This window comes from Haliotis rubra, unplaced genomic scaffold (genome assembly GCF_003918875.1).
Source record: "Haliotis rubra isolate DU_JTF1 unplaced genomic scaffold, ASM391887v1 Scf894, whole genome shotgun sequence".
Taxonomy (NCBI): domain Eukaryota; kingdom Metazoa; phylum Mollusca; class Gastropoda; order Lepetellida; family Haliotidae; genus Haliotis; species Haliotis rubra.
Window position 1 is genome coordinate 361,036 of NW_025767628.1, and position 12,494 is coordinate 373,529.

Genomic DNA, 12,494 nt, shown 5'->3' on the forward strand with positions numbered 1-12,494 from the left:
CTTTTCAGCCAGATCATTGTTACTGCTTTGCTAATGAACATTGGACTTCCATTAGGCACATGTATAACAAGGGGCAGTTGTTCGAGCAGTTGTGTTGCCGTGAAGCAGGATCCGCTGAATGTATCCCCCCTGTTTTAGCAGTCTCCCTGCTGTATTTGTACAGGGAAGGCGTTTCAAGAGGGGCATGGTTGCCACTTCTGTTAGTGGCAATTCCCTTCGTTTTGGCAGTCCCCACTGACAGGAGCTACCGTCCATGCTTCGCTTGTTTAGCACTTGAGTACCCAGGCTGCAGTTTTGACCGCCCGCCAGGAATCTCAACACGGTCTTGGACCGCCTACGTGTTGTGTCTTGCATGCCACTCACGAACACTTCCCTTGCAGACTTGCACAGCGATAACGACAAGGGTCATTCGCTTGGTGTTATTTGGGTCAAGTTTGAACGACACCGTCATGGTTCTGTGCCTCTGGGTATTTGATTGGGATTTCATCACTATAACCCAGTTGCCAGCGCGAAATGATCAATAGTTCTCTCCTTCGCCTTTAGCGTCTGTTGTCGGCGTCGACGACGTTCCTGTGTTACTTTTGTGTTCAGCTGATGTACTCAGTTTGTACATTAAGAGCACCCAAGCCGTCAGAGACATGTAAGCAAAACCACGAGTGTTTTGTGGATAAGGACTGCCGTTATTCTTGCGTATAATGTGGCTGGTCTGGTTTCCCCTCATCTTCGCAATCCTCATGTACTTCGTACACTTGCCTGGACTATGGCACTTCACAGTAACTGTAGAGTGGCATTGATAATGCATGAGTGTTTCTAGATGTCGGACACAGTATTCGCCAATCAGTATCCACACCACATGTGTCCAACGCTTCGGACCATTGGACCAGACCAGCACCTCACCAAACCCCAACAGATATCACCTCATTGTTGTTTGCCACGAAGCACGACGATGTCGTGTGGGGAATGAGTTGTTTTGAGAAAAACAACTGGGTATGTCAGTTAAGGAGTCACACTTGAATAGATTCAAATCCATGCTTTTTACTGCATTCCCTAAAGCTAAAAACGCTTTAAAACCGTGTGGTCTTTTTCCATTTAAGCGTACATGGCTTATATGCGAATTGCCACTGAGATATAATCCCTCTCTGCCGACCATTCTTCCAGATTCCACGAAGTTGCCTTCCTTCATGATATTTCTTCCCACGAAGCATGATGACGCCGTGTGGGAAAAGAGTTGTTCCGAGGGAAACAACTGGGTATGTCAGTTAATGAGTAACACTTGGAAAAACTCAAGTCAATACTTTTTACTGCATTTCCCTAAAGCTAATCTCGCTTTAAACATCACGTGGTCTTTCCATTTAAGCCTGCCTGTCTTATATGCGAATTACCACTGAGAGATAGTCACTGTTTGTTGACTATTCTTCCAGGTGCAAGGAAGATACCTTCCACCATGCTTTTTGTTCCCATGAAGCACACCGACGCCTTGTGGGAAGAGAGTTGTTCTGGAACAACTGGGTCTGTCAGTTAAGCAGTAACACTTGGGTTAACTCGAGTCACTGCTTTTTACTGCATTTCCCTAAAGCTTATAACGCTTTAAACATCGTGTGGTATATACCATTTAAGACTACGTGTCTTATATATGCGTATTACCACTGCCTGATCGTCACTCGCTGTCAGCTTTAGGTGCCACGCCGTTTTTTCCACCACCACGGCGCACTTGATGACATTGACCGAGCTGTCTTTGTTTACCTTGCGAGGCGATCCCCGCAGATGACACGCCCTCCATCCTGCCTGTCCCATATATGTGCAGGAAGTAAGTAGTGCAGGATTAGTTAAAAATTTAGTAAAATCTAAATATTTTTTATATTTGTATACTTATCCTGCACTACTTATGATAAGGGCCCACCCTGCGCTTTCAGCCACCTCCCCTCTTCGTATTCATCTGTGGGATTTACGGCAATAATCAGAGGTGGCTGAGGTCACCTTCCGGTGATGTGTGCGCAGATGGATGTTTACCCGAGACCAGGAAGTGATCGCAGTCTACGCTTTTCAACATCAATCGTCTGGCACAGCCACGTTTCGAGTCGTAAGCAATAAGTGCAGGCAGTAAGTAGTGCAGGATAAGTATACAAATATAGAAAATATTTAGATTCTACTAAAATTTACAAATGAAAGTCAGATTTTGATTATTATTTCATTATGAGCTGATATGTGATAAAGTTCAAAATTTTCTTTTGCACAATGTTTGTTTTGGTCATTGTCGACAAGTTGCATCACATATAACCAATCTCTTTACAGCCATTTCCTGGGAACATTGAAGAAACTTTGAACTTCCTCAAAATTGCTTTGAAATTTTCCATTCCACAGAATCAAGTGAGAGGGAGACAATGTATGATAATGCTAATCAATCCTTCCCTCCTTTCCCAAGCAATATTCAGATAATGGTAGCCAGTTCCTTTTTCCTTTGTATGTTGGTGGAGTGAAGATTGTTTACATCACATGTCATCTTCAGGTAGATTGCTGGAAGTTCAGATTCTTCCTGGTTAGGAACCCTGTTTTTTCTGGTCTTGACCCCGCCTTGAATATACAAGGTCATGGCAATGGACAACATTAACTTTCCTTCCTAATTAATCTGTCTTGTTTTGGCTTCATCCTTGGTTTGTGTTTGTTGGAGATAATGTTGCTATATGTTTACAGCTGTGAAGGCTGAACGGCAGGCAGCTGGAGACAAACTGAAGGCAGCACAGGCATTCCAACAACTGGATCACAACAGAGACACATTGTAAGTCTGCATAGTCATCACATCACCCACATCACTGTTTCCCTCTTAGGTGGGAAGTAAACCATCATTGCAGAGAAAGTCCCACTGTGTGTATCTAGGAAAGATGGTGGAAATTGATGATTGTACCATTGTGTAGTAAATGCCTCATTTACATCCACACCAAACCACAGTCCAAGGGGGCTTTTGTAGTGATCTGTTACTTCCTCTGTCTATCTGAGATAGAATTGTGTGTAATGTGTAACCTGCTTGATTATTGTGTATTTATGCTTCCTGTCAAAATTATGTTCACATAAACTTGTGTTGATAGCAGTAGGATAAGCCTTGGTACATGTCATTTTGAGGGCAAGGCATTGAATGGGCAAGTTAACTTGAGTTCTTCAGGTATTGGGAATTAAGTATTTCTTCTGTGAGTACTGAACCAACCTTTGTGTTAGTAATGGCTACGTTTTCCCCTGAAAACAGTGTAGCATGTAATTTCCTCGAATGGATGATGAACATTGAACTGTAAACTTTGGCTATCTTCGTGAGATCGGAGGGGGTAAAATCATTTTGTAATAGATATATGATTTCCCAAACCAGATGTAACATGATTAGACTTGTACTGATGTCAGGAGAAATGCCTTCAGGTTCCTCATTATTGAAGCACCGGTCGGAGGTTGTGGTGGTACATTCTTCACCAAACTGAAGGTTTTGGATTCACACTGGACATGTGTTTTGTTATGTCCGGACCTTCTAGAAATGGAGATGAAGGAGTGCCTCTCTGTTTGCAGTAAACCTTTTGGAAAACAGGACATGTGTTTGAAGTGTTGAAATGTAATTGAAAGCTGTTCTTGATCAATCATCTCTGTTATTCTGATACATTACCTTTCTGTGTGTAGGTTTGACAACACCTCTGTTGATGCTCGTGTCTCTTCCCAAAGTAAAATAAAGGTTGAGTGTTTCTGGGAACAATGAAAGGAGGACCCAAACAGATACTTAATGTTCCTGGAATTCCCAACTTAGATATGAATATTGATGCGGGGCTTCACTGTATTTCTTGTATGAAACTTCTTTCTGTCTTGACATTATGAAAGTGAACAAATGTGGAAGTGAAGAGATAACTGAGTACTGCATTTCTCTCAGCTTCACCCTACTTGTATGGAGGTGTGTTCAGGCCTTCATGCAGACAGCTATTATCAGAGTATGATTTCTCATCGTAATCATAACAATTCACAGTGAGCCCGGTAATGGGGTGTTTTGATAAGGGATATAGCTGTTGGTATTTCCTTATAGTCTTGCATAGATTTTGTTGGATGCATTGTCACTGATTGATGTCACATTCATTTTCAGTACATGGTGAGGTGTAAAGGATGTGTGTTGCGTTTTACTTTCAGTATAACAGTAGATGAGATGTTATCCCAGTCTTGCTTTGACAAAAACAAGGATGGATCTGTGACCGTTGAGGAGATCAAGGTAGCTGGCACATGGCAACAGTTGATTGCCTTGCAGCACGCTGGTTTGGAGAGGAGCCTGCTACTTGTAGTAACAAGTCGGACTGTAGTTAACAAATAGTCATGTCTGACTTGCTGCTTCTTCATATGCCAAATGCTTCATATAACTGACATTGTTTGGGCTTGTAGGGCTTCTGGTTTGGATAATAGCTTTCCCAGTTCACTTTTTAATTGTAACTACCAGTATTGTTTATCCTAACTGGTGAAGTGTTTCTAAAGCGTATTCTGCTTTACCTCCCACACCCTCTTTGGTGGCTGTGACTTCCTGACTATTCGAGTGAACGTTTAGACATGCTAGAACAATGTTGGGTATATGTAGTGCTTAGTGGCAGCATGTGTGTTGGCGTGTTCTGCCTATAGTAAGGTGTATGGTTGTCTATTGCAGTGTTGACACCAGTGAAATGATGTCACACCCAGAGTTTGATATTGACTCTGATGGTACAGTGAGTGAGGAGGAAGCAAAGGTATGGTCATGTGTCTTGATATGGCTTGGTTGGGACCTCCCAACATCTCCACATGGCATATCACATGTGTGTACGCTTTACTTCAAGTGCAGATAAACCCACTTTACAGGTTCCAAAGTATTTTTCTACCATTACATTAAGTAATACTTGATTTTATTTTTCTACTAAAACCTCTTTTTCAAATTCAGGATGAATTTTTTCACATAAAACGTGTGCGTATGAACAGATTGATAGCCTACATATTGATTTGTAAAAACATGACTGCCAATAACCAATGATATCTGTATACGTATTACCATCAATTAGATACTGGGTGTCTAATACACACTAGCATCTAAAACATGCCAAGCCAATGCCATCTTATAGAGGAAACGTGGTACGTTTCAAATCGGATGATTTTGGCGACGACATACTGGACAGTAACTCTGATTTGTTTGATAACATCACAAAAAAAAAGGGCATGTGTTTTGCATACAAACCCTAACGTCTATTAAAATCTTTAGAACATGTTCGTTAATTTCCTCATTGAAATATACAAAAGTAAAATACAACAAAATAAATGTGTTTTTATGAAGAAAAAACCCTGTTATTCATGACAGCATACTGGTATTATATTTTCAAACCTTTTTGTAATCAACCTTCATTGCCATCTCTGTCAACCATAATGTAGTATGTTTGTAATCGGATGATTTGGTGACTACGTACTGGACAGTAGCTGTCAAAATCAGAGGGGTTCAATGTTAGGATACTGCTGAAGTTGTTAAATGCAACACACAGTACGACATGGAGGAGTTTATATATACACCACATCAGTGACAAATTCAGATCAAACTGACTTATTGTATGTAAATATCATGTAAGAGATTCATATGATATTTGATTGTATGACGTTGTTGGAAGGTAAACGGTATTTGTGTGCTATGATGTTGGTAGGGATTGCAGTATTAGTGTGTACTGTTGTTTTTAGGGAATGCAGTATTTGTGTGTACTGTTGTTTTTAGGGAATGCAGTATTTGTGTGTACTGTTGCTTTTAGGGAATGCAGTATTAGTGTGTTGTTGGTAGGGAATGCAGTATTAGTGTGTACTGTTGTTTTTAGGGAATGAAGTATTAGTGTGTTGTTGGTAGGGAATGCAGTACTAGTGTGTACTGTTGTTTTTAGGGAATGTAGTATTAGTGTGTTGTTTTTAGGGAATGCAGTATTAGTGTGTTGGTAAGGAATGCAGTATTAGTGTGTACTGTTGTTTTTAGGGAATGCAGTATTAGTGTGTTGTTGGTAAGGAATGCAGTATTAGTGTGTACTGTTGTTTTTAGGGAATGCAGTATTAGTGTGTTGTTGGTAGGGAATTCAGTGTTAAAGGAGAATACTGGAAAATTACAATAACTGACTGGGTTGAAGATAAGGTCATGTACCCCAATTGTAATGCAAAAGTGTTATTTATATTTTAATCTGCTATCTCAGCTTCATCCATTATGCATATTCCGCTAGAGGTCACGTGACATTTTATACTCATGACGTCAGACTCGCTATTTGTCAGTATTCTCATTGGTTGACCTGATATCATTCTAAGGTTATGACTGAGCACAATAACTATTTTCATAAGCTAAAACTAGGGAAATATACATTGTCCTGACTAGTCTTCAGCAACCCATGCTTTCCACAAAAGGCGACTATGCTTGTCGTAAAAGGCGACAAACGGGATCGGGTGGTCAGTCTTGCTGACTTGGTTGACACATGCCATCGGTTCCCAAATGTGCAGATCGATGGTCATGCTGTTGATCACTGGATTGTCTGGTCCAGACTCGATTATTTACAGACCGCTGCCATATAGCTGGAATATTGCTGATCGCGGTGTAAAACTAAACTCACTCACTCACTGTATGGAGACAAGATAATTTATTAATGAGAACTGGCATCCTAGTTTCTTTTCAACAAAATCACTTGCAACAGTGAAATTTTTGTAGCAGACAATTTTCTCACGTCTGAAACATGATTATATTTTAAACCAGTTTCTGGGACAATCAATTTGGTTGCTTTTTTCCAAAAGATTCAGATCCAGACTCCCTACAGTCACCAGTTTAACACAAAAGGAACATTTCCAAAAAAGTATTTTCTCAGGGATTGGTAATCTATTATAGGGGTGGGGGTTCGGGTTGGAACTGTATCACATTTTCCTGATGAAGAAAAAAATATAACATCTAATTTTTAACTAATCCTGCACTACTTACTTCCTGCACTTATTGCTTACGGCTCGAAAAGCTTGCCAGACGATGTCAAAAAAGACGTAGAACTGCAATCACTTCCTGGTCTCAGCTGCTTACTCGTCTGCGCATGCGTCACCGGAAGGTGACGTCAGCCACCTCAGATTATTGCTTTTCGCACGCCTCGTTAGACGTGTTGTTTGCCAGCTCAACTTGTATCCTACGGGATTATATTTTGTGAAGCATTAATAAAGACTGACTTTGTGTGTATTTTGTTTTTGTACCTCTACGAGAAGTGTAGGTATTATCTTTCACTTTCTCTTTTGTCATTCAGTAGTTCTGTGTAGTGATGTCGTTCGTTTATCACACTTTCACTTCGCCATTACAACACTTCGCCGTATTTGATAAGTCGTTGTGTTTCATTTGGTTCAGGCTTATATACTATACCATATAATAGTGGTATATTTATTGTGCCTATATTATGGTCTCTTAAACCTTCAGTTGTTTTGAGACTTTTGTTCTCAACTATGCTGTTATATTCATTACTTTGTATGTGCGTTTACTGGGTTTTCTGCTTTATTGCAGATCTATGTACAGCGCCAGTTGTATACATTGTAGGGGTGGGAAGTCTCGTAAAGACCCTCATCCCCGATGTTTGAATTGTACTACTCAATGTACCCCTGGCCATAAATGTGCCAGCTGCGCTGTGCTATCACCCAAGAGTTTCTCCGTTTATCTCCAGGTTACAAAGAAGCGCCTGGGACAACAGAGACGGAAGAGTATGTCTACTACTTCGACGCCGGTCTTGACGACCACTACGTCTACATCAAGTGTTGCAGCGTCCACTGTGTCAGCGAAAGTCGCCTGTCACCAGCATTCAGATGATGACCGCCGCTTATGTCACCGGGTGTTACAGCGTTTGGCGCTTTGGCGCTTTGGAGCTTTGGAGCCGTCGTCGCTCGGACCATCGGCGCCTGGCGCTCCCTCACCTCCTACGCTGTTGCCGATGTTGTCTCCACAACGACCGATGGGCCAGCAGTTTGCGCCGTGTCAGACACCCCAGCCAGTGTTCCCGGGGCAGGCGCCTTATGCGTATCAACCACCTACGGGGTTTCCAATGCCTCAGGCGTCTATGATGCAGACGCCATACGGCCACCAGCAGTTTGAAGTGTCCACGCTCAGCACTCTCTTGACTTTACTATCAGGTCAAGCCGGTACATCAGCGCCTATGCCGTTTATGCCACCAGCAACATCGGCGCCTCTCCCCCCTACGGCGCCTTTGCCACCTCCGACGATTACGGCACCTCTGCTTCCTCCAGCATCGGTGCCTATCCTGTCGACTGTGTCTGCTCCTGTGCCTACGCCAACGTCTCCCATTGCGTCCACGTCTTCGGCAGGCGAACATAGGTCGAGACCTCGGAGTAAGGTGTCTTCTGCTAAGGCGTCGTCTGCACGTAGCCGTTCCCCTTTGCCGTTTCGTTCACCGTCCTCTGAGAGAGACTTTGCCCCAGACTATGAGGAAGACATGGACTCTAATCACCTTGGCTTTGATCACGTGTTTGACTGGATTGCTGATCGTTTAATAGCCTCAGTCCCTTCACCGGGACCTGATGTTGCAAAGTCCCTTACTATTTGGGACTCGCCTTCCTTAATGTTGCCAACACATGAGGCGGTCAGAGAGATTCTCTCTACCCTTGATGAAGATTTCGGCGGGGATGTCTCTCAACCCAACTATTAAAAGCCTAGAGTACGGGCGTGATGACTATCCTATTCATGGCTTGGACTTTGCCCAGACAGTGACTAAGGTGGATGAGGAAATGAAGCGTGTGACAGGCTCTTCCTCTGTCTCCTCCTATAAAGTTCAGGATACAAGGGTCGCGGCTTTGGACTTAGAGCTTAAAGCGTATGCTCCGCCCTATATCGGCATTGGCGTCAGCGACTGATGCCATCACTCAGGATCTTAAGGAAATAAATCCGGATCGACCGGATCATCTCACAACTATGATGCTATGGCAGGGCAAAGTGATCACTGACCTGCGTGAGCACCTATAGGTTGGCACTTGCCAACGCGTGCGCGTAATTCGTCCGGCAAGGCTTCCTCTCCTTTTCTTCATGGGATTGAATTTCAGTGGAAATTATTCCACCAACCCTGGTCATCGTCGTCACTGTTTAACGATGCCATTCATGGCGTTTATCGGCAGGTGTGTGATTTTGCCAAAGGGGAGACTGCCTTGAAAGCGTTTCAAAAGGGACGCCCTTCCTCCCGTCATCCAACACCTACCAGCCTCCGCGACCGTCTGTTAGTGCCAGAAACTCAGCGCCCGTCGTGGCAGGGGGCGTGGTGCCAAGCCTAGATCAGACAGGGGTGGATATCAAAGTCACCGTGCTCCGCCCAGAGCGGCGGGCGTAGGGGCAAGTGAAGTGAGGGACACGCGCCGCGACTGGACACTCCACCTCCAGTCGTCCCAGTTTATCCTACACGGTAGGTGGGAGAATAGGGATCTTTTGGGAAAATTGGTCCATCCTAGAGGATCCATCGTCACCCGATATATTGAGGCAGGGGTTTGGCTCCCCTCCTCTCCGATCCACCTCTGACACTGTTCGCTCCGGCACAATCACTCTCAGGTTCAACACGACCTTCTAGTGGAGAACATAGCGATTTTGTTGGAGAAAAGAAGCCATCGAATTACTCCCGTATCCCATCATAACACCAGGGTTTTATTCTCCAATATTCTTAGTGCGAAGAAAGGGTCCGCGAAAATGAGGATGATTCACAATCTGTCCTATTTCAGCGAGAATTTCCTGGAGCGTCCTCCGCGCACTTCAAATGGCGTCCCTCGAATACCTCAAATCTATGGTATCGTCAGCGACTTCCTCATCAGCCTGGACCTACAGGATGCATACCTCCATGTTCCAATATCGCTTCCAGCGACAGGAAGTACCTGCGCTTTATTTTCAACAATCAACATTTCCAATGGGCTGTCCTCCCATTTGGAATTTCAACGGCCCCGTGGTTGTTCACACGTATCACAACTCCTATTTCCCGATATCTTCATTTGAGGGGCATCAATTTCGACCCGGACCTGGACGATTGCCTTATGCACCTGTTTGACCGTCTACTTCTTATACAACAACGGGATTTCACCCTTCGTCTGTTGCGCCAACTAGGGTGGCTGGTCAACTTGGACAAATCGGAACTTGTCCTGACTTACACTCTGACATTCATTGGATGCCATTTCCAGACGGACAAAAACCTAGTTCAGATTCCTCTGGACAGGTGGGACAAGATTCAGTCTCTGATTCCACCTGCGCTCTCCCAACCCCTGTCCCTCAGAGAGTGGCAGTCGCTTCTGGGATTGTTGACGTCGGCGCAGGATCTTACCAGCTGAGGGCGTCTTCAACTTCGTCCTCTGCAGCGCTTTCTTCAACCATACATTCGTCGGGCAGACGTTCATCAACGGTTTTGCCTTCCACCTCAGTTACATCGCTATCTTCTTTGGTGGACTCGCCCATTGAACGTCTTAGGAGGAGTCTCTTTGACAGAGCAGCCTCCGGATTGCCAACTGTTCGTGGACGCCTCCCTGCAGGGTTGGGGCGCTCACTTACACGATCAGACAGCCTCCGGCCTGTGGTCGGGTCAACACAGCAACTGGCATATAAACAGTCTGGAGTTGGAGGCCGTGATCCTCGCTATTCATCATTGGGCACATTGACTACGAGGAACTTGTCTTCTAGTGGCCACAGACAACACCACGGTCGTATGGTACATACGAAGGCAAGGGTCGACGCGCTCACAGCTTCTCCTCGATCAGACTTTTCGGCTCTTTCAACTGGTCGACAATCTCCACATTCTGTTGAGAGTTCGGCATATTCCGGGGTGCCGCAATATACTAGCAGACGCTCTCTCGAGACCTGACAGAGTTGCTCCCACGGAGTGGATGCTACACAAGGAGGCCTTCACTCACCTAAGTCACGCACTGGGTTCTCCAAACATAGATCTGTTTGCCACCAGCCAAAACCATCAACTACCAGTGTATGTATCCCCAGTCCCGGATCCAGCGGCTTGGGCGGTGGATGCTCTCAGCCTATCGTGGGAGGGACTTCACGTGTATGCGTTTCCGCCACCAGTTCTATTACCCAAAGTTCTCGCAAAAGTCAAGGAGACAACTTGCCTACGACTGCTTTTGGTCGGGCCTTGGTGGCCGTCCAGGAACTGGTTTCCTGTTCTAAAAAGTCTAGTGGTAGGAGATCCCTTCCCTCTACCCACGTGGAGGAACGTTCTCGTGCACCCTCACAGCCGTCTTCCGCATCCGGCTCCAGACCGATTCAATCTGCACGCATGGACCATTTGCAGAAAGCACTGAGTGCTAAGGGTTTTTCGGCTAGAGCAGCCAAAGCCATTGCGACGGCGCACAGAACTTCTACTAGACATTTGTATGATGACAAGTGGCAGTCGTTTGAACGCTTTTGTGTTACCAGGAAGCAGGATCCGCTGAAAGTGTCTCCTCAGTTCATAGCAGACTTCTTACTTTATCTCAGAACGTCAAGGCGTCTGAAGGGAGGCACCATTGCCACGTATTCGGCAGCAATTAGCTCTGTTTTAGCGATTCCCACTGACAGAAGGATTTCCAAAATCCCAGAATTACAGGCCATGCTTCGCTCATTCCGACTTGAAGACCAGAAGTTGAAGTTTTGTCCGCCGGCATGGAATCTCAACACTGTTTTAGACCATCTCCATGGTGCACCTTATGAACCTCTTGATAACGCTTCCCTCGCTGATTTATCCAGGAAGACGACTTTTCTGTTGTCATTAGCGACTGCGGCTAGAGTGAGTGAGGTTCACGCCCTTGACGTGACTAGGATCAAGTTTGAACGTCGTCGTCATGGTTCTGTGCACTTAGGTCTGTGTTGGGATTTCATCGCTAAAAATCAACTACCAGATCAACCTGATCGACAGTTTTCCATCCCGCCATTATCATCTATTGTTGGCTCTGAAGGCGATCACGGAATTACTGTTATGTCCGATTAGATGCGCTCAAAACTTACATTGATCGCACCAAAGTCCGTGGTACAAGGAAGCGGTTATTTCTTCCCCTGTCCCGAGGCGTCACAGTCAGATGTCAGCAAAACACAATTGCCTTATGGTTAAGAACAACCATTCTTCAGGCATATAAAGCGGCTGGGCTGGACCCTCCTACATCCTCTCATCCCCACGAGATTCGAGCACTTGCCCGACTATGGCACTTCACAGTAATTGCACTGTGTCATCCATTATGCAAGGTTGTTTTGGCGGTCGGACACAGTGTTTGCCAGTCATTATTTGCGTGACATGGCTGTCAAGGGCGTTAACGATGTCCACAGCTTCGGACCATTGGTGGTTGCTCAGCAACTCGCCATTCCCGAAGAAAGTGACCCTCCTGCCTTGTGTTTTCCTTCCCACGGGCCACCATGTGGGGAATGAGTTGTTTTTCTTCAGAAACAACTAGGTATGTCAGTTAAGGAGTTATCCTTGTTTTTCAAGTCCATGCTTTTACTGCATTCCTTAAGCTTAGCCGCTTTAAAA

At 44.9% G+C, this 12,494-nt stretch overlaps 1 protein-coding gene across 4 annotated transcripts in view; it reads left to right on the plus strand.

Annotated features, from left to right (window-relative positions):
- The window catches only part of LOC124263688 (glucosidase 2 subunit beta-like), a 57,631-nt gene that overhangs the window by 22,651 nt on the left and 22,486 nt on the right, over positions 1–12,494 (plus strand). For 3 of the 4 annotated variants that reach the window (XM_046698347.1, XM_046698350.1, XM_046698349.1), the window contains exons 8-9: positions 2,692–2,776; positions 4,652–4,730. In XM_046698347.1, the coding sequence (XP_046554303.1) occupies positions 2,692–2,776; positions 4,652–4,730 (164 nt within the window). Of the gene's footprint in view, positions 1–2,691; positions 2,777–4,149; positions 4,229–4,651; positions 4,731–12,494 lie in introns of all 4 variants that reach the window. The other variant, XM_046698348.1, reaches the window with a different exon arrangement.